The 22,985-nt window shown below is 36.9% G+C and overlaps 1 protein-coding gene across 2 annotated transcripts in view; it reads left to right on the top strand.

Annotated features, from left to right (window-relative positions):
* The window catches only part of DOK6 (docking protein 6), a 261,564-nt gene that overhangs the window by 89,079 nt on the left and 149,500 nt on the right, over positions 1 to 22,985 (top strand). For both annotated transcript variants that reach the window (XM_048289556.1, XM_048289557.1), the window contains exon 2: positions 5,791 to 5,898. In XM_048289556.1, coding sequence (XP_048145513.1) covers positions 5,791 to 5,898 — 108 coding nt within the window. The remainder of the gene's footprint in view (positions 1 to 5,790; positions 5,899 to 22,985) is intronic.

The following is a 22,985-nucleotide window of genomic DNA, read 5'->3' as shown; positions in this document are numbered from 1 at the left end:
TGGCTGTGGAGTATCTCTCCCCTGCTGCTGGGACATAGGTGAGTTCCCAGCAGTGTGGTAAAGGAGCAGGAACTGGCCTCAATTCCCTGCTACTCTGCACCTTCTCTGCCGATTTGGGGAGCTCAGTGCTGTGCAGCACTGCTCTGCCTCTCTTGCTTCTTCATATGAATCCAAATTTGCTGCCCAAAATGCACTCAATTAGTGCAGTGGGTACAGTATTTCATTTCTGTTGTCAAAAAGGTAGACAGCAAAATCAGAGCTGTTCAATTGTTGGTAGCTAAAGTAAGTGGATTGCAACGATGAGGTGTTTTGGTTTGTGGTTTGGGCTTTTATTCTCTGTTGAATTGACTCAGCAATAGTTTAGATCCTGTAACTTGCTCTTTAGGCGGAGGTATGAATTCCCATTTTCCTCTTGGGCCTTTTTACAGATAATAACTGCATTTCAATTTCTCTTAAGTTTTACTTGAATGTGTGACAAGTGTAGCAGTAAGGTGTCACCCCTTGTCTCTTCTCCCTTAGCCAAATTATGTACAGAATCAAAAAATGGTGGGTGTCAAAACAATGGTTAAATATGACTTTATTTTGACGACTATTTTTATTTTTCTCACTATGAATGCTGCATTTTTAAGTTGTAACTACATTTTTTTAATCTCACAACAAACAGCATTTCTCTCACATATCCCTTAAAAATATCCATTTCTAATATAGATAACTAGTGAGGTAAACTTGAACACATTCATATTTAAGTGGTTTTAATGCATATACTGCAGATGTCTTGTCAAACAGGAGAGCAATGCACATGGCAAGTCAGGGATGAGAAATCAACTAGCCTTTCCTGCAGATAATGAGATGTAAATGCAGAACTGAATATTATTATGTCGTTGTCTTCCTGGGAGAAAATTTGGTGGGTTATGCTAGCAAAAAGCCCCATGAGTGATGCTTCAGTGCCTGTCCTGGTCAGTGGTGTTTTCTGTTAGTAATTAGGAGCTTACTCATTGCTGTTTCTCTCAAGAGACAAATGTTTCTACAGCTAGTGGCAGAAAATTAGATGGTTTTCCAGTATACTCAAGAAAGCTGCCATTTGTACTGTCTTTTGGAGAGGTGCAGGGAGATTCAGAGCATCTAAAGTGGTTTGGGAAAAAAAGCTTATAGTGTTGTAACTTTATTTAAAGAAAAAAAAAGGGATGGGGGATTTTTTTTTAATTTCTGATTTTGTATTGGGTTTTTTGAGTGTCAGATTTCTGGAGTAATGGGTAGAAATTTGTCAATAAAAATCCCTTCTCTAAATATTAGTGATGACTGTGAAAGCTTTATTGGCTACAGGTGTGAATAAAAAGAAATGTGAATCTCAAAAGTATTTATTGCAAATGACTAGGAAAAGGCCTTAGAAATCTCTGGAAAATGGAAAATCATACATAAGATTTCCACTGTAACTTGATTATTTTAGAGAAAAGAAAATTTTTTCTTTCTGAAAAAAAAAACCAAACCAACCAACCAACCAAAAACACAAACTAAAACAAAAAAAAAAAACCCTAGCCAGTGAATTTCCCGCAATATGTATTTTAATGGATTTGTTGTGAACAGCCATGGCAACAATGAAACAGAATTGTATGATGTAAGCATGAAAAGTAATAGCCCATTCAGAGGCCAAATTTTTGCACATATTTTTCAAGAATATTAAAAAATATGATCATGCTGAAAATGTGAGCTGAGCAATGTGCTATATTAAGCAGAAGAAAAAGTATGGAAAGACGATTATGCGGAGATTTCATAATTAATTGATCTGTTGCAGTGTTTCAAGTAAAATATAAAAGAAAGGATCTCTGAAGATTAATAGAAATGTGTCAGCTATAAGGTTATATTGTTCCAGGTTCTGGAATCCTCTTCTCTCACTAATAAGATGAGGCTGCTCAGGGTCCATCTTTAGGAAAGAGGCTGCTCTCTCCCACAAGCTTATACATTGTAATCAAAATCATTCCCATATGATATCACAAGGGGCAACCTAATCAGTTCTCACCAGACCACAAATGGGCTGAGTTATTGCCATGGCTTACTGATACAAAATTGCACAACATCCTGGGTAATAGAATCTGGAGGAATATTTTTTTTGTGCATTGCCCATCTTGTAAAACTGAGATAGGAAGTGTGTTGTTTAAAGAGGTTCTGCTATGCCTAAGGCTCTGCAGGTAATTTCAATAGAATCCTTATCAAGATTGTAATGAATAAAGTTTTGTCCTTCTAATTGACACAGTAATAAAAGAAAACTGAAACCCAGCATGTACTTAATGCCATCTTTCTGAATTTCTCCAGTAAAAAAGCAATGGCATGGGGTAGACTTTGTGTTGTCTGCCCTTGATACAAAATTTTAAAATCATATTTGTTGAACAGTGAGTGCTCATCCAAGGATGTAACCCTGATTAAATGATCAAATATTTGGCATTTTTTCAATTAAGCACATGTGGAAAACAGACACTAAAGTCTCACAGGAAATACTAAGTACTATGGAGACAACACCGTGAGTGGTTCTAATTCTCTCAGTTCTGAAAGGGCTGATGCTGATTTCTCTCACAATGGCTTCCCCAATTATCTGAGGACTTTAGAAGTCTTTCAGAAGTTTTGATTACAGCCAATGGCATCCTAAAGTAGGCCAGGGATAAAAGAGTATCTCACAGTTCGTGAATAATTGAGTAGGCTTCTGTATAACAATGAGGTGCCTTATGAAAGGCAAATGTTTGTTTGCTGTGTGCTCACATCTGCACCTATTTATTCATATTTATAGGTAAATTCATATGCTAATGCTTTTTCAAACACTAAGATACAAAGTGTCTGTTGGCATAATAAGGTAAAATGCTGCTGAAATGCAATGGAACTGTATATGTTTATACCAGCTTTAAAATTAGGTTGCAAAAAAAAATCCAAATGCAAGGACATATCTTGGCATATGTAGATAGAATATCAGGAGTCCTCTTTAGGCCATTTCATTCTTCAGATCTCTCCTCTTCTTAAAGGTCTGGAAAAAACAGATGCCAATAAATTGAAGCAGTTACAGTCTAAAGGACAAACTTATGTTTCCCTCCTGCTGCTATTCAGTGTTCTTTAAAAGCAAAGGCTGTTCATTCCTACAGTCTGTATGCTGAAGCTTTTGAATTCATCTCAGTTCTGAAATTTGTGAAAAGGCCTGACGAGGAGCATCCTTAAAGATAACTAGCATCTAGCCCTAGTATTTGATGGTAGTTCCCAGTAATAAGGAGGTCAAACCCTTCCTCTAGAATTTCATCAGCTTATCTGCAAACCCTCAAATTCACTTTCACACTGTCCCAAATTGATATCCAGTGAAAAAAAGACTGAAGCCGTCATTTAGGAGAACCTGCTCATTTGTCACTAAAGGAAGGGCTTTGGAGTCTGCAGTAGATGACCTTTGATCTAGAAAATGTTCTCATCCTCACAGGGAGAGATCTGACTCCTTGACTGTGATGTCCTCTTTTAGGGATATTTGTAACATACTGGATCTAACCGATACTTCACATTGCAACAAAATATGACTGTCCCATATATACATATAAACACATATAAAAATGTATTTTAAAAAAAACAACCAAACAAACAAACAGAAACCCCTCCACCAACCTTTGAAAAAGTTCTGTTAATTAACACAAAATACCTGTTTCATTATCCCCAGCTGTCAAAGGTCATCTGTAAAATACAGATTCCATGGCTATGCTAAAACCCCACCACAGATGATGACATGGGTTGGTCTGGCTTTTCTAAAGAGAATTTTTTGAGGACTGCAAGACATTAAAGGCACATAATGAAAATAAGGAAATCAAGAAAACATTTGAAATTAGGCTACTGGTTTTTACCTTGATAAAGGACTTCCTAGGAAAAGGCTTTCCTCAGAGGAGGAGGAATGAACTGAAACTACACATAGACTAAGAAAACCACCCAAGATCCCAGAAGAGCCAGGAGTATTATCAAAACTGACACTTTTATTAAATGAATAAATGTGTCCCTTTTGGACAGTTGGTGCTACCATCTTTTGTAAGATCAAAATAGTGTGAATATTCCATATCTTTGTGTGTGGAGCTTTTCACACAATAAAATTGTGTAGAGTTAATATGTTTAATCAAGAAATAACTGTGGGAGCAGTGCTGTAGTTTTGGTAAAGTCAAGTTCCAGCACTGCCAAGATGTTATTTGAAGAAAGTACTATCTAATAAAGACGGTTTATGATGTCCCAAAGTGTAATGTCATTTTTTTTCAGGAAGTATGATATTGTCTTTGCTTTCCCTCAGGATAGGTGAAGTAATTTCTGAGATAGAAAGTACAGTTGTACAGCTGCCACTTTACAACCTTAGTAGAAAAAACCTAAAAGTTGTGTTGTTTGTAAGGAGTATACTTGCAAAGGATTTAATTACATTCCATGTTTTCTTCTAAAACTCTTGATAATTAAACATATTGATACTGTAGCCCAATGGTAGTTCTTTAAAAGAAGACACTAATTTTGACTGATAACATTCATCTTAGATAGTGGCAACAGGATAGTGTCAGTAGTATTATGTCATAATGTGGTTAATTAAGATTAATTATTTTAATGACACTACATTTTCTCCTTGTACTCAGTTTAGACAACAGACTGAGGGGAAAATTCTGCCTGCTTATATTTCCTTAGTATTTTTTAATTATCTGGCTTTTTTTTGTAATGGGAGATATGGTTGATCCAAATTTAATACTACTGTATTTCTTGTGCTGTGTCATTAAATTTTGGAGAATTTGTACTGAATTAAGGCTCTTCATGTATGGCCAGTGGAATCTTTAACTAGTATTGTGTTTGGGACTTTTTTCAATGCATCCTTGAATTAATAATATAAAATTTCATATGGTATTGTTTATAGAGCTGTCCAAGCACTGGAGAGAAGCATGAAGTGAACTGCTGCCATAGATTATAAAACTAGATTGATATCTAATCTCTTATTTGCATAATATAGTCTAGAGGATTATCATTAATCATCTTCTCTTTGAACTGCAAGTGTATGATTATTTGATAATTTAATTCTTATTTTAAAATTCTGGTTATGGCAATATGATCAGAATTCTTGGTAGGTAGTCTAATAAAGTACCCTTGTTGCCTTGTTGTTTAACAATGCTTTCTAAGCAAAATCCAGCATGTTTCTCATTAAAATTTTCAGGAGGATTTTGCTTTTCACTACATGTTCCCAAAATTTACTAGTCTGCATAGTTTTTCCTTAGAAAGTTTGTCATTGAACTGAGAGAACTAGATGTTGTTAACCAGAAATGGCCACATTCGTTCTTATTTCAACCTTGTGGGTTTTTTTCTGTGTGCACAATGATGCTAAAGGTGATGACTCTTTTGTGTTAAAAGCTGCAATGGATGTTTCTCAATGGTGTCAATCCGCTCATAGAAAAAGAGGATAGACAAACGTGAAAGCTAGAAATGCGTGATTTTTGGAGAACTTTCGCTAATGACAGTCTTACAATGCTTTTCTTATTCAAAGTTCATGGATTTACTTGCATCTCAGGAATTGTCAGTTTTAGCAGTGATGACAGAAATTGAAGCAAAGAAGTTTACAAAGGATTGGCAATCAAAATGCATAAACTGACAAATTGGTATACTTATGTAGAAATAATTGATGCTCTCAGGATTTTCCAGACTCTTAAAGTAGAACACTGTCATTTTAAAATTTCTTCCTAAGTCAATTCTGTAACTGAATGCATTTGTGATACTGTCCACCTTTATAGAAAAACTAATAGAATCCACTGATTTTGTTCACAGATTTTTAGGCGTTGTTGGTTGGTTTTCAAGAAGGCTTCCAGTAAAGGACCCAGGAGGCTAGAAAAATTTCCAGATGAGAAGGCAGCATATTTCAGGAACTTTCACAAGGTAAGTCATGCCTTTCTCGTGAACTGAAGCATTGCCGGTTTGTCACTCTTCATTGGGAAGAGTGTGTTCTTGATATGTCTGGTTTGCAAACAATACAGTGAAAGTCGTGTTGAAAACCTAATCCTGGCAATAAAAGCACAGTAAAACATCCGTAAGTCTCAGTGATGCAGGTGAAATATCACACTAGTTTTTTCCAGATGAACACAAAGCCCTTAGTGTGTGTGAAGCAACAGAATATTTTTTTTTATTTAAACACTCGTAATTTGGAAGTGTGTAAAATTGGCTGCCTATTCAAATGTTTAATCAGTAGTTGTTACCTAAGTATTAAACAAATTCTGAAAATGCTACATACCTCAGTTGTAATGGTGACACTCTTTGAATGTGTAAGGTTTTTCCCAGAACTCAGGATTTACAAGCTCTGTCAACAAAAAGGATTTTTAACAGTAAAAAATCGGGATTCACTGAATGAGATACTCCCTGCTTTCTCTATCTCTCACACTTCTGTGATGGGAAACAAGATATCTGAGCATGAGTTCTTCTTTCTGTCTCGTAAATTACTATTACCAGCCCCTCCAAGGCTGTCAGTAGACTTGATGTTGGCTAAGCCTAAAACAGGACAGGGATCTGTGCTTGTCCTATTATCTTCTCTCAAGTCACTGTTAGCTTTATGACATATCAATGTTAGATATTCCATTAAACCTGTCAAGTTGAAACATAAGGATGACTGAACCAAGTGCCACACAGCAAGCAGTGAGAAGGTGTTAATGTAAGCCTAGATCTCTTGAAGGCAGGTGTGATATTTTTACCGTAGAACTACAAATTTGCCTTCAAGTTCCAGTAGCCAGACTGCTCTACTGTGGGTCCCCTGTGGGGACACAAGTCCTGCCAGCAAAGCATCTCCAGCACGAGCTCCTCTCTCCGTGGGTGCACAGGCCAGGAGCCTGCTCCAACGTGGGCTTCTGATGTGGCTGCAGCTTTTTTGCAAGGCTTTGGGGAAGGTTTTTTGTTGTTTTTTTTTTTAATTCTTTTTTGAGCCTGTTACGCCTATAGCATACCTAATGTGTAAAAGGACTCAGAAAGGCTTTGCATGTTGCTTGTCAACAGTCATCATTGTAGAAAAAATAATGTGAAATGCAGGAATTGTTTGAGAAGCTAAGAAAGTAACATAGATACAGATGCAGCTGCGTGTTGCAGTACTGATGGAAGAGTCGCCCTTTGCAAATGGAAAGGAGGGGTGTTACTCTTTTTCATCTGGATTTTCCCCTCTTATTCCATTCCATGGGGATAGGATGGAAAGAGAAAGAAATGGATACTCTTTCCTATTTAAAAGGATAATGTGTTTCTGGCTGTAGAGAAAGAGGAATTGTATCTGTTCACTTGGATTATACCCATTTTTCAAGTTAAGCCATGAAATCATTTCTGAGGGTATATTATCACAAAATAGAAACCCAGACTCTTATTCTCTGGCTTGATTTTTTTTCCAAGGATATTTTATTATTTCATAGTGTTTATTCTCAATTGCCTCCATTCTGATAAATAAAATAGTGGTGAAGTAGATGTGCATGAGTTGTGAATAGTCATCGAGTGTGACTATTGAGGGAACAGTGCACGTTGTTATAGGATCAAATTTAGTTATTTGATTGCTGGTATTGGATGAAAATACCGTGATTTTCTTTCTTTCTTTTCTAGAGCTGTTTATTGGTTTGTTATATTTTGAAGTTGTTCAAAATGCGTATTTATCTCTAGTCAGTGCAAACTAGTAGCCCTGTTTTGAAATTCTCCATTTCCTTTCTCAATCACAGAATAGAAAGAGGGCATATGGTACGAAAAATTGAAGATTAACTCTGAACACTGAGAATCAATGAAAAAAAATATTAAATATTGAAGAACTGAGACTTTGTGCTTTTTAAAGTAAGAATTAAATATAAGTTGCAAGCCTGACTCCTTATGAAAGGACAATGTGCATAGAGGGACAAAAGGCTCTGCTCATTCACTAGTATTCATATAAGACTAGATATATCAACCCTGAGATCCTTTTCCCTGTACAATTTCTTTGTAAGTAGTAGAAGGGGTTGGTGTAGAGGAGTACTCAGAATGCACTGTGTTTCTCTAGGAACTTATGTCCTTTAGACTTTCAGATCATCTACGTTACCTTGGGAGAAGGCCTAGCAGTTGCACAGAGTTAGATTGTATTGTGCAATTTTTTTTAGCTTTCTTATGCAGAGATATAGAAGAAAATTTTACATCTCAAGTGGAAATATAACAAAAATTAATATCTTTGATTCATCTGTGTTCAAATCAATATTCAGGATTGCAAACAGTACCCTGATATAAGTAACTCATCAAGGTCTCCACTTTTCCGTGTTTGAGCTTGAAATGAGGCTTAAATGAAATTCCTCTTTGAAGTATTTTACCTGGATGACTATATATCTCCCCTACTTACATAATAAACTTGTGTACTGGGCAGTGTAATTTATAGAAGGGGCTAAACAAAGAAAAAAACCCAGAACTGCTAACACAAAGCTTAGACAAATAAAAATAGAGATTTTCTGGTTTACATATGCTAAATAAATAGTCATTAATGAGTAAAAAAGCTGTCCTCTTTAGAAAAATTATTCCCCTCCCCCTGCTCAGTATCCAGACTATGTATGGGTTTGTTTGCTATTCTGTAATTCTGTAAATTGCTGTTGTGCATTGCTTTGGCGTTGGGTTTTTTTTACTAGTAATTTTCTTACTATAAGTAACAGTAATGGCATTAGTCCTAGACAAGTGCCTCCTGACAGCAACAGTGCATATTACATTCATTAGCCAAAACGTGACCTCATCTGTTCATTGCAGTTTCTGGTATCAAATTAAAACTTCTCATTACTGTAAATTTAGATCATTGCACTCTTGCTCAGGTAAGTTTATCTCTTAGCTGTTCTGTTTTCTCTTGAACATTCATTGCAGAGGTTGTGCAGAACAGCTGTGTTGACTCCCATTGCTCCCTCCAAAGGGAGGATAAAATAGCAATAGCTCTGCATCCATGCCAGGGGTGGGTATGTTCTTGGTAGCCACCCCTACACTGTCAGAAAAGACCGAAAACAGACACCACAGCTTTACCAACTTAAAAGAGATCGTAAATAAAAAAGATTTCTTATTTCTGTAATAGAAGATAAAAGGTATATAAAAAGTGAATTTTTCATGCTTTGGAGATATACTGATCAGGCAGCACCAGTGCCTGTAACCCATTAGGAGACACTTTCAGGAGCATTGCAGAAGGTCAGCATGGTTAAGTAGCAACATGGAGATTACTAGAAATGAGAGATCAAACATCCAAACCTGGAGTGTATCCAAATGAACGAGAAAAAGCATTACACAGTTGGCCAATTAATTCTTAAAGCAGAATTAGAAAGAGCAAAGTAGGGCTTGAAGAGCAACTAACCAGAATAGATTCTGACCCATCAGGATCAAAAACCTTGCCACAGACCCCAGAGTATGAAGCAAATGTGCAAGAAAGAGAAATAAGCACTTTCACGTTGGGGTTTACTGTAGAGAAAAGTGACATGCTCTGATGTGGGTATGTGAGGGAGGGTTCTTTAGACATGTCTTTGTGTTATAAACTTGATCATAGGTACTTCAGGCCCAGCTACACAGAGAACAGAGTTACTCAAGAGCCCAAATGCCACTTAAGGATGATATAGCTGAATTACTAACAGTAGTCCCTAAATACCAAAATGAGGATTCTTCCATTCTTTGTAAAATTTCCGGTTCCATTCATGCATGCTTCCTCTTCACTTATAAGTTAAATAGCCTTCACATGAAGTGAAGGTGTTGTGGGTTGGAGATATAGCTGTCTTGGAGCAAGACAAACTTGAATCTGTCAGTGCTAGTGTGCTTACCCTTCAAATAAATAAATAGCTGATATCTAGCATAGAGATCAAGACTTACTGATTCAATCCCCCTAATATGAGAGATTGTTCTGTTAAGATTGTGTAAACAACAGCTATCTCTAAGGTTTTGAGTTTTAAGCTAGCAAGATTAAAGTAGGATAAGATTTTTAGATTTATGTTGTTTTTCCTGTCATTATGTTCGATAATGATGTGCTTTATATAAATCTGCAAATGCAAAAGGAAATAAATTGCAAAACATTTTAGTAATGACTTCTGATAGTCAAAAATGTATATCTGTATTAACAGATGGTGTTAAGCACATTATATAATATGTGTCCCCAAAAATAGATAATAATCAAGAAAAAGAACAGCAGTAGCCTTTTAATTGTAATTTACTGGATTAAACTTGCGGCCAGGGCCACACAATAGGAGATACCTTACAAATTTCTTTCTTAGGTTGATTGTCCTGAAGAAACTTGTGGAATGCAATCCCAATGATTTATGGCAAGCTCTTATATCTGCTACAGCAGCTTCTTGAACACTTCTTGGCATTAAGGTCTCCTGTCCACATGTGCTCACAAGCACACAGCCAGATAGTCCTGATTGGTAAGAGGAAGGAGGGGACAGGTTCTCTTTGTGCTTAAGAGCACGGTATTCAGGAACAATAAGATACTTATTCTTCTACGGCACAGTTCCATGTCTCTAACTGGGACAACCTTAAGCCATGAGGTGCTTATTCAGGGTAAGTGAATTCCTGATAACTTTGGAAACCACTGAATTTTGACACGGTCATATATCTGGTAGCTCATACAATTCTCAAATATAATTACAGCCCTGAAATGAAAAGTAAAAATACTTATATATGGCAGCATTATCATAATCATTATAAGAACTTTTCTCTCCTTTTTTCCACCTAGTTACCTGTGGGTTGTTCTGGTTTGTTCTTTTCCGTGGTGTTCTCTGCCACTGCCAGGTTGCCTAAATAAAGATTCTTATTGCTAAAGAGATGTGAACTAGCCTACTGCTTATTCCAGTTTAGTCCAAGAGTCCTGCTTTATTGTGGAGTATTTCAGACTCTTATGTTACTCTTGATCACTACAAATCAGAAGTCTCCTTATGGACTTCTATAATCTGGCATGTTATTTCTCATGATATTGCATTGTTTCTCAGCTGCAAAGGTGTTCTTAAAAAGAAAGATGAACAAACAGCCATCAAAATGTGTTAGGGTTAATCCGTGTGATTTTTGTGATAAGATATATTAAAACACTTGATTTGCCTCTAAATTTAAATATTATTTGAATTCCCCTTCTGCAGTTTTTTTTTCTTGGTATAATTGTTATGCTGCCTGTTTTTCAAAATCTCAAATTCAAACCTCCCTGGTTTTGCTCTGTTGACCATTCTGTTTCTACTATTTGTTAGTTGATCTGCAGTTCCTCAATAAGTCTTTATTTTCTCATCTGGTTAAATTCACTCAAAAATTCTTTTTTGATGAACACTAAATAGGAATACCTTATGAAGATCTAGTCACATTCACAGATGTTGTTTGCTTTGAAAACCACCCCAGATTTAGAACACTTCTTCCTTTCCCTCTTCTTCCCTTACCCTTGTTCTTTAAAAGTATGGTAATTTTTTTTTTCCCAAAACTTCTTTCAGAAAAATTCAAAATGGTGACCTCAATGTAGTATTTTCTTATGGACCCATTGAATGTGTGTGACTATGTTACTTTTGAATAATATATTGCAAGTTTTTACCTGCAAATAATTGAGAGTTTATCAATTGCTTTTTGTAATTCTTTACTCTTTGGGGTTGAAGGAGGTGCCCAAATGTACTTTCTGTGGTTTTTACATCCCTATTTTGCCATGTCTTCCAAAGCAGAGATAACTAAATCTTCCTGAAAACTATATCCTTATTTTTCCTCATTTTGACATGTAATTATCTTCAAATATTTGTTTACAGAACTTTCAAGTAATATCTTCTAGCAAAATCATGTGGCTGGTATGGGAAGGTTATGAAGGACATTGCTTCCATAGGCTGCTGTTACTTAGCCAACGAGATTAAAATTAACCCTATTTAAATGAATAACTGTTGGCAAAATTGCTACAGTTCTGTACACCAAACAAAAAGATTTGCAGTGATTATCAGATGCCTCTTAAAATATTGAAGTATTTGAACAACATGGCTGTTCAAAGCAAGCATTCTGTGTACCAGAAAGCAAATTGCAGGAATAATTGGAGCTGTGCTGGTAATAAAGCTATTAAGAGAGTCTGAGCACATCAAAGGGCAGCATACAAACTAATAAAGCAAAATCTTTTTTGACAAAGATTGTATTAAGGCAATAACATCTTATTTCCTTAACAATGTAATGAAGAAATCTACAAGTTGAGCATGTTGACAGGATTCTGAGGTCCTACAAATATGAACTTAAAATGCATAAGTTATCCTATGAGTCCCTTCCTGTATGCATTCATCCATCTAAACCTTTGAGTTTAGATGTATTAATTTGTGTATTAATTGTGTATTAATTTGAAGTGTATTAATTTGAAGTGTAAATTCACAGGTTAAATAAAGAAGCAGTGTCAATGTGTGGTGTTGAATTCCTCAAAAGTGACATCAGTGGCTGAATCTAAGTATCAAAGAGGGAAATAACAGTAGGAAAAGTAAAGATAATCTCTACTTGTAACACAAAGCAACACCAAGACCTCTTAGTGGTGGTTCTTATATGAAGATCCATGTACACTTTATTGCAGTAAATTAATAGTAGTAGTTGAGTGTGTGTGTACAATTTGGCAGCAAAAAGGACACTCTGCTCTTGCAAATCAGCTGTTTAAATAGAAGCCTGTATTTCCGTTATATTAAGTATTAAAAGAAGCTGGAAGACCAAACCTTTTTCTTGGAAAAAATAATATTGGATAGGAGAGGGACTTTTAAACATTTCAGCAGGAGGAGAAAAGAAAGATAATGTAAAACTTCCAAAATGTCATTGAACCCTAGAACAATTCGGGACCTCTGGAGCCATCTAGTTCAATCCCCTGCTCAAAGCAGCATCAGTCAGATTACATTGCTCATGACCATGTCCAGTTGTGTTTTGAATATCTCCAGGACTGGAGGCTTCATGACCTCTAGAAAGCTAAACAAGAAGTCCTGCACCCACGGCCTGATAACCAAAGCAATAAAAGAGGCTGGGATCTGAATGTGTGGAGTGCAGCTCTCCTGGAAAGGCCCCGAGGATCTCATTGGGCAGTGAGCTGAGCTGAGCCAGCTGTGCAGCAGCAATGAAGGCAAACCATGTCCTGGAAAGCCTCAGGAGGAGTATGGGCAGCAGCATGAGGACTCTCAGCCTGAAAGGCTTCACTGTACTGAGCCAGACCTGTAATATTGTGCCTAATTCTGCTCACTGTGGTCCCCTCACTGCTCTATTCAAGACGGGAAAATCCCCAGAGAGTGTCAGTGAGGAACTTGGAGGTTGGAGAACCTGGGGCAAGACTGAAGGAACTAGATTTGCACTAGTGAGGAAAGAAGGCCTGGGGGCAGCATTGCAGCCTTCCAATTTTGATAAGGTGACTGAGGTGTTCTCGAGGATGCTCAGGGGAAGGACAAGAGGCAATGAGCAGAGGTTACTTCAGGAGAAATTAGCTTGATATAAGGAATAAAAAAAGAATAGCCAACTGATGTTTAGAACGACTAAACATGAGAGCAGGCTAAGCAGAGAGGTCAGTATTTCCTCACTGGAAATCTTGAAGACCTAGCTCAGCAAGGCCCTGTGTAACCTGACTGAAGTCACTGCTTTCAAGGTGGACCAGATGATCTCCAGGGGTTCCATCTAACACAGCTTTTCTGTGAACTATGAAGTATGTGTCACTGAAGTTGCTACTAGCTCTTGATACATCCCTGTCCTGCATGTATTGTGTCAAACTGGTCTTGCCCTCTCTTGAGTATATTTCGGTGATGGAAAAAGTATACTTAATCTTCCTAGTGTCTCTTAAAACTGTCTCAGGAGAATTTTCTTTGAACTGCTCTAGTGTTATTGCTTTACAGTAGAGCATATTGTGGTCTATGTGTCAGTTATGTATATTCTGCTTTTGCCATGGAAATCTAGCCATGTTTTGGCAAAGTTTAAAGCCTTGCAAACCTGTATTTTGTGCATATTTTTTAGAAAAACTTCTGACTTTGACAGCTAAAATGTTTCATGTCATCTGTAAGGCTTTGAATGTGATGGAAATTCAGATTGTTTTCTCTCTTGAGTAATGAAATATGTTTCCCCCAGTTCTTTCAACGCTAAAGACTGGTATTCACTGTAGGAACTACTTGTCATTTTTATAGACTAGAACAGAGACGGGTGTTTGAGGTGAGATTGTGGAGCGATTCTCTGTATGCATATCCTCTGGCACTTGGTCACGTGGAAAGGAAAATTGTTGAATTAAGAGAAGAAATAGACCAAATCTTAGAGCATGGGAGAAAAATAAAGGAGTAAGTGTTCTGGCACTCTGTGAGAGGCACCTTATCCTTTGGATATCTGCAAGAAACACCAAGGCTGATGGAAGGCTGGCTGCTCAAATAATTATATGAGAAATGCTGAAGCGAAGAATAGGATAGGAAGATTTTGAAGAAAATATATACTACTAAAAGTAATAAATCTATTTTAATTGACTGCACAAAGCCAGGGAGACTAGTGCAGAGATAACAATCCCAAAAATGAGAGGGAGGTGAATGAACAAGGAAGCAAAGAGCATAGACATGGTCTGTCTCTTCAGCTCAAGTATACCTGGTAAAGAAAGTCTGTGCAGCAGGACAGGTGCACATTAACAGAAAGCAAGGAGGGATTGTTCAGGTTTTTACACCCAAGTAAATTGTTCTCCAACAACACTACCTCATTTGTTCCGGCAGCTGGGAGGTGTTCACTTCTCAGACATGGCCCTGGAGAGGCCAGTGCCAAAATAAGAAGATCCTGTGCTTGGAAGAGAGGGTTTCAGTAGCAGGGACCCCAGTGGAGCTGGGGGATAGGCACTTAGGAGGGGAGAGACTGGAATTAAGGTCTCTGAAGCACATCCTCATTGGTCCTTTGGGGGAAATCAAGAGGAAAGGATTGAACTAGCATATAAAAGAGAGTTGCACTAACCAAACTCTCCTTTTTAATGCAAGTGAAAAGTGGAATCTGGATATCTTAAACTCAAATCAAAAGTTTAAAGGACGTGTTTTTGACTTTCATTTGTTTTCACCATGCAATTCCTTGTTTCTTCCCTGCCAATATAATCCACACATCTCAGAAGCAAGGAAGGTGTAAAAGAAAATTAACATTAGTAAAACCATCTGTGTGAAATATACTTGTATGATGACCAGTACAGAACTCTGAGAGAAGTCAGGCTGTACCATTAAGTCAGAAAAACATTATGAATTTATGACAGTCAAACAAATTTATAAAGCCTCTACTTAGCAGAATGGTATTCACCATTTATTCTGGCTGTGGTGAAAAATAGTTATGGAAAATCAAATGCAATCATATATTTATGATAGTGTGTATCATAATATGTATAGAATAGGTGCCAATAAACATAAAGGTATTTATATGTCATAAGATAAAGGGTAGGAAGGCCATAAATCAGACCTGGTGGGGCTCACTGCCATAAACAACAGAAAAATGGTAAACTAGTCTTACGGAACTAGTAATCAAAGTAATATTGAGGTCTTCCTTTTCTAGCCTTCAGCACTCAACTCTGCATTTGTATTTTTTCCAATATTTTGTGCATGTATTTTCACTATTCAAGTGTCAAAAGTAGGTATACTACATAAATAATAAAAGGTCATGATGGAAGTTAAAGACTAGATTTTTTTAGACTGCAGTTTATAACACTAGTAAAAAAATGTTATGTGAGGATTTTACTTTTTTTTTCCTAATGACAACATTTTCCCTTGAAGCTAGTCTGAATTATGTGTCTGTGTTGCTGGGGAATGGTTACCATATTGCTGTGGAAATGGGAAGAGGCGTGGACCCTTGTGCAGTAGCTGTAAAAGGAGGCAGACAGGTACAAACAGCAGGTTATGGTGTATGAGGGAGGGCCAACAGGTTTGCCTCTGTAATTTGCTTTCTCTTAATAAAGGGAGATGAAATATAATAAGTCTTATGAGTACTAAGTTTCATTTAAGGTTTTGATTTACTTGGAGTTAGGGAGGCTTTGCGACGTAAATAAAGAGCAATTTATTATGAAGATTAGCACAAAACTATCTAATTTTTACTTCTTCATAGAAGGAGATTTGAAATTCAAATCACTGGCTGATGAAGGTTATTAAAAATGCATTAGAGTTGAAAATGTAGCTGTATGTAATTGTCATAATAGATACTCAAAATTAATTTATCCCCAATGACAATTAAGCTAAAAGAATTTTCAAATTATCAGCTAACAAATTTCAGCTAATTTTAGAAACAAATAAAATGAAAACATTTCAAAAATTTTGTAAAAAATTAAAACTATTTTAAATTAATCCTAAAAGAAGGGTTACATTTCTGTTTAGAATCATTCCTTTTCTTCTCTTGCAAATTGCTGCACTCTCGCAATTTTCTTTTTTTTCTTTTACCTCAGGCTCTCTCTATTGCATTTTTCTCTCTTTCACCTTTTTCTCCCGAAGAAGGCTAGGCCACTTTGAGTGTGTGTGTACACACACATGTACAGGCATGGGCTGAATTTAGATTAAACTAAACTAATTTATCTTCCCTCTATAGCTGGTAGTTTTTCATCTAGTTGATGCATTTTTCTGATGAGCATCCAGGGATCTCATAGGTAATCTGCCACTATTAATACTTCTTCAGAATATCTGAAATGCCTATAATATATGTTTATATTTAAGAACAGCACCAAAATAACCATTTTAACATTGTTGGATTGGCATGGGAGTTATTTTTAAAGACACTGAGGCATATTTACAGCCTTTAAAAATCAATGGGGAGAAAAGTTTTCCAAATAATACTACTTTTGTGGTGGGAATGTATTTTTTGTTTTAATGTTTTCTAAGAGCAAGACAACCAAACACTGTAGTCTAGTGGATATGTCTGTGGCTGTGCTTGTAGACGCACACACGTGGGCTTGCACCACTTGCTGTTGTCCATGGCCAGCAGTGTGTCTGAGCCCCCCAGCTGAGTCCTGCACTTGTGTGTGTTTATTCCTCCCCTTTGGCATAAGGGGAGAAAGCCAAGAATAGGGAATGCAAAGACAAAGATGTCTCATCTCTTTTCCTGGCTAATGCAATTTTTTTTTTTTCTGAATATACCTCTTGATAGTTCAGTAGATACTCAGCGTCTGAAAGGTCCTTAACATTGGCATCATGAGTTTGTTATCAGCTGTGGTTTTTTTCCCCCTGTGAGTGTTATGTTAGAGGTAAGCCAGCCTTTGTCACCTGATTCTGACCCCAATCTCCCCCATGGTCTCAAGATCTGGCTGAAGGGAGCTACAGCTGAAGTTAAAGGCTTTCACAGATTGAAAGGGATAGGAAGGGGAATTACACCTGGGGCTCAGCCACTGGCGTCATGTACAGCATGGATACAGACCTAATAATTTATGTGCATTGAAAGCCTACGGTTACTTGAATCCTCTAACACTCCTGACCCAGTTTTTCAATGCAGGGAGAGATTTCGTGGTTAGGGTTTTAACTTGCAGTTTAGCAGGAAGAATTATATATACACATCACTTACTGCATGTAAGTGATTTGTTTTCGAATTTAGTCTGTGTTAATAAACACTTATTTTTAATTGAGCTGATCTAACAAGATAATTATGGAAACTGTTGCAAGTCAGCCGATTTAAGTAAACCGAGAGAAAAATTTAAAGGAAGTTTTGGAAAAGTATGTTTTTCCTTTTCTTTCTACTCAAAAACCAGTAACATATTCCTTTTAATTAGCCGATACCTTTGGGTCAAAAATAGAACAGATCTGGACATAATCCTGTACTTTGGGAATGTTAAAAGTGAAAACTCTGAAAACTGGAAATGGTTTTTAACTATCCAGCATATTTTAGTCACCTCACAAGGATATTAACCCTCGTCTAATGACCTAATGTTCATAGTGAAATATTTCATTAATATTGTTTGCATGCCTAGTAACTCTAGCAAGAAGTTTGATATTGAAAGCTTTTTTTTTTTTTATTGCAGCTGAAATTTGAAAGGATAATTGTGAAACCCATTTTATTTGAGTTGTGAATCATCTTCCCCCTCTGACGTCTCTCTAGCATGGTGTTATTTTTCAAGTGTGCACTTGGGTTACAAATTAGAAAATTTATGTTGTTTTAGTATTAAGGCATTAGTTTAAATTTTGTTAACACTCACTTTTACAGGAGGCTGTATTTTTCGCCTTTGATTTTAATGCATACACAGTAGCCTGGTATTCAGATTGCTCTTCAAAATGAAAGGTTAGATTGGAAAACATATTTCAAAGGAACTTTACGATAGCAAGGAAATGGGATTGAGGAGAACTGGGATTTTTGTTCTGCAAATGACTGTCTGTAGAAATACCCTGTGAAGTGTGAATGCATTTTTTTCAGTAAGTATTTAAAAATCCTAATTAAAATGTTTGTTAAAGGAATAGGTCCACATGCGCATGAACTGATCAGATTTTAACTATCGTTTTCAATCACCAGGCTACCAACCAGAACCAGAATAATCCCAGTAGGCTGGTTGATTTTATGGGTTAGGCAGCAGCTCAGTCCTGACAGTATTACAGCAGCACGGCTTGAGAGAAAGTAACTTAGCTTGGAAAAATCCTTACATCTTTGCCTAGTGAAGGCAGCTGATATGACTTTAATATGCTTACTCTGCCCTGCTAGGTTTGATTTACCAACACTGTCAACCAATTTCACATTGAAAGTGGCATAACACCAGCTAGTCGAGGAAGACTGTTTTCCATCCTTAATTTTTTTAGATTTCATTGAGACAAAATAAAGAGTTTGTAACTGCTTATGTGGTAAGTGATCAGTTATAGTACAGCATGAAACTGGGTGCCCATGTTGTAGCTCATATGAAAGTCAGATATACTAATACTTAGAAATAGTAAAGACTTAAAGAATGGAGAGAGTTGTAAATAGTAATAATTTCTCTTTCTCTTGCATTTATTTAAATTGTGAGAAATTAAAATTGTTATTTTATTTTGTATTCAGTCTAAATTTGCATAATGTCACCTACATTTTCCAAAAATGCTGAAAAATTCACACTTACTCATTTTTTTAAATCTCAATTTTATCTGGAGGGTAAGAAGGAATTATTAGTCATCCTTCTACTATCAGATCTACACATATTTCTTCTCATCAAAGTTTTCTTTTTTGCCCTGACATTACTATGTTATACTTAGCCTGATTTATTTTTAATGTATTCATTAATTCTGCCCCTTTTTGGTTTTTTATTTTTATTATGTACTTTTTCAGTCAACAGACAAGATTCTTACTGCTGTTATAGGTGTGGTTTCCATTTAGTATTTAGAGGAATGAACATTTACTTGGTAGAAGTTTCTTACTCCTCTGAAATAGCAGCCAGAGACCTGCCCCAGAGGCATAATGTGGAGGTTGATGTTCCACTCCTTGGCAAAAATCCTGCAGTGTTGTTACCATAACAACTCATATTCCAAGGGTAAATTCATGTGCAGAGATGGGGAAAACTCTTCTGTTCTCTTTCTGAATTGTTTTCACTCTTTTATGATCCATTCTTTCACTTCTCTGATCTTGGGATTTCTCGTCTCCCTTGTTATGTTCCTCTTGTAATCTTGTGGTTTAAGAATTGCTATTCTTTCATGAAACAGGATTTTTTTTCTTTTTTTTTTTTCTGCCTCTTAGTACATTTTTAGCTTAAGTGTTGTTTTCCAGTCTCTTGCATCCCCTCATCCTATTGTTGATTGCTGGTTTTGTGCAGTATATGCTGATGTCACAGAAATGTGTTCCATCTTAAATACTCTGAGTGGCCTAATCCCCTGAGGGCTTGCGCAAACTCACAAAGGTCCAAATATCCTTGCAGGTCTGTTAGCATCCATTTTTTAGACTTAAGTTATTTCTTATTTGAATGGACCTGAAGAGTTCTCTTGTCCAGCTCCTGCTGGGGCAATGTCCAGTTGAATCTCCAGGGATGGAGATTGCAGAGCCTCTCTGAGCTGCCTGTCCCACTGCTGGACTGTCTTCATGGTGAAAACATTGCTTTCCATATGCAGCCTGAACATCTCGTGCCTCAGTTTATGCCCATTGTCCATCTTCCTCCCTCCAGGCACAGCTGCAAAGAGCCTGGCTCTGTTTCCTTGATAACCGCCCTGCCAGCCCTGGGGGATGCAGTTAGATGCCCCCAAAGCCATCCCTTGCTGCAGGATGGAGCAGCTACTGCCCTCAACCTCTCCGCCCCACTGGGCAAGTGGTCCAGCTCTAGCTGTCCTGGGGACACTCTGCTGAGCTCACTTTGTTGTATCAATTTCATTGGATTCCCAAAACTGGGCAGAGTGTTATAGATATGATCTAATGGATGCTGAGGTAAAAAAATAAGGCACTTCCTTTGATGTATGATCTGTGCTTCTGTTGATGCAGACATTTCACCAGTCCCAAAGGTCTTTATGCTTTTCAGGCAGCACACTGCCTTTTCTTAAGAGCCCAAATCACATCCAGCTCCATCCAAAGCTGTAACAAAACTTCTACTCTGTGGCAATTGGATTTAGCAACATTGAAGGAGCCACTGCTAGCTGCAGATAGTATGACTGAAAGCTGAGCTGGAGGCAGGTGTTTAGATGCTTTGAGATCCTTTCTGTGGTCCTTTGATCTGTAATGAGCCAGCATCTCCTGTTCTCCTTTTGCAGACTGGAAGCAGCATACTGATGCCTCCTTTGCCCTTTTCTTGCTGTGATAGTTAACATGGCCCTTGCTTTTTATATCACTCTCTTATTGTTGCCATGCTGTTTCTGCTTTGACGTGGTTCTTTACTGTGTGGGCGTCACTCACTGGAGTCCCTGCTCCTTGCCCCAGTGTTGGCTTTTGCTCTGTCACATTACTGCTTGCATAGTATTGCACAACAGATGGTAGTATGTGGGCCATTATTAAGAAATAAGAGGATAAATGATTGCATTTCACAGCTCTCTCTTCTGCTTCTATTTTTTCTAGTTAGAACTTAAATGACAGGAAGGTAGTGTGCAATGCAAAACAGAAACCCATTTATGTAAATTCAGACCTTTTCCTCTGCCCAGGCAATTTCCAGGACTGCACAGTGGAAATAACATTCAGTAGATGGAATTGCGGAATCATTTCCTTCCCAGTTTCATATGGGAGGCACATGTCTGGAAGAATTCAAATAGGATATAACCCAGAATGGGGCACTTTAGATTTTATTCATTATTTTTGTGGTTTTCTTCTCTTTTGGACCTCCTTTCTTATTTACTGTGGAATTGTAATTTTCATAGGGATGCAAACATAATACGTGATTTGGAAGTAATATTCCTGTAATTGTGGAAGAGTTATCTCATCTATTTAAATGTACAATTTGAGCACCAGACCCCACAATGTGTTGTATATGTACAGTCTTTACATGTCCATGTCATACAAAAGGAAATCCTAGCTCTTCAGCTGCATGACTAGAACAGATTTTTAGTACAAGAAGCAAACAAATGAATGTCCAGTGTAGGTCAATAACGAAGTGTGGTAGATTAAAAAGAAAGTATATTGAAATCTTCCTAAAATCCTTTCTCTTTGAGAGAAATAAATGTAGTTCCAAAGAAAGTAATCAGAAAAGAGGAAAATTACATTTACTGTTAAGAAGCAATGCATCCCAGTTAATATGAGCCTTTGTTTAAATTAAGTGTATTTTGGAATTTAATAGCCTTTCATATCTAAGAATATAATTAAGATACTGAAAGGATAATGAAACACCCAAACATTTTATAGGATAGGTGTTTTAAGATTGACAGTTACTGTTTTATAATATAAAATATTTTGCTACTATAGTGAAATTGTGATCTTGTAATTATTTCCTGTTGCTTACCTAGGTAACAAATGCTCTTTCAAAAAGAAGACTTTAGGTTGATAGACAGGGAAGGACTAAAGTGTTTTTAGAGAGACCAGAAATTTCTTACTGAAAATCTGTTATCTGATCTCTTCTGGCTAGACAGAAGTAACTGTCCACTTCAAAGCCTGGGTGTGCTGTTCAGAGATTTTATTTTCCATATAACAATCCTAAATAATTTCCTTGATCATCTGCCTATACCTGTGTGTCCTGCTTGGATTTAGGCTATGGCTATCTGCCACTGAAGACTTTCTTATATTAGTAGTTTTCCTGCACTTGAATTATTTACTAGAAATCTGCAGCATGACTTTACTGAAATTAAATTACAGTTGGTGTAACTAGAGGCAAGTGGAGTTAGACTTCTGAAATCTATCAGGATATTTTTCGGATGGTTTCCAAGTCTTTTGGCACAGAAATGCACTAAAACTAATACAGACCAATCCTTTAGTGTGTCTTCTAACTCAGAACCCTGACATCTGACAATGCTTGGGCATTCTGGCAGGAAGTAGGGAATTGAAGGAATTTGGTATTAGTGTCAAATTTAGGATAATCATGCAGAAAGGTGACTTCAAGTTTCTGTGAACCTCTCAGGTTACAAATTATTATCATAAGATATCAGGGAAAATCTTCAAGGAAATTAAGATCTTTTTAATTTTTTTTTTTCCCAAGTGAGGGCATAAGCTAAGTACTTCCTCTGATCCTCTTGCCTTTTTGACCTTATAGCATGAGATTTGTTAACTATTAGTTCCTTCAGGGGAGTCCTTCTCAGTTTCTTCTCTTGTTTTTAAGGTTGATATACTGCTCTATATTTTACTAATTAATTTTTTGGATGCTTGATCCACCCAGATGTGGCTAGACAGTATTTGCCAGATGTTGATAATTAAGGACTATATTATTCCTATATAGCATTTACTAAAGGATGCAAGTGGAAGCTCTGAATGTGGTTTTCTTCCAGATGAGATGTTACACCAACACAAAACAAGTTAAAACTTTGGGCTTATTCCCAGACCAAGATAAAGAAAAACAATGATGATGAGAGGAAGTGCATTGCATTACTTGAAGCAATATTTAGATGATTCATGAGTGATCAAGGTATATGAGCAATAGTGTCAGAAAACTTATTGTAGGATCTTCTGCATTCTTGTTCAGTGCTTGATGTATATCTGTAAAGAAGTTTTACATTTTGGTGAACAATCCAAACATCCAAAAAAATTTA

Source organism: Corvus hawaiiensis, chromosome 30 (genome assembly GCF_020740725.1).
Source record: "Corvus hawaiiensis isolate bCorHaw1 chromosome 30, bCorHaw1.pri.cur, whole genome shotgun sequence".
NCBI classification, from domain to species: domain Eukaryota; kingdom Metazoa; phylum Chordata; class Aves; order Passeriformes; family Corvidae; genus Corvus; species Corvus hawaiiensis.
This window is presented reverse-complemented; position numbering and strand designations above follow the sequence as displayed.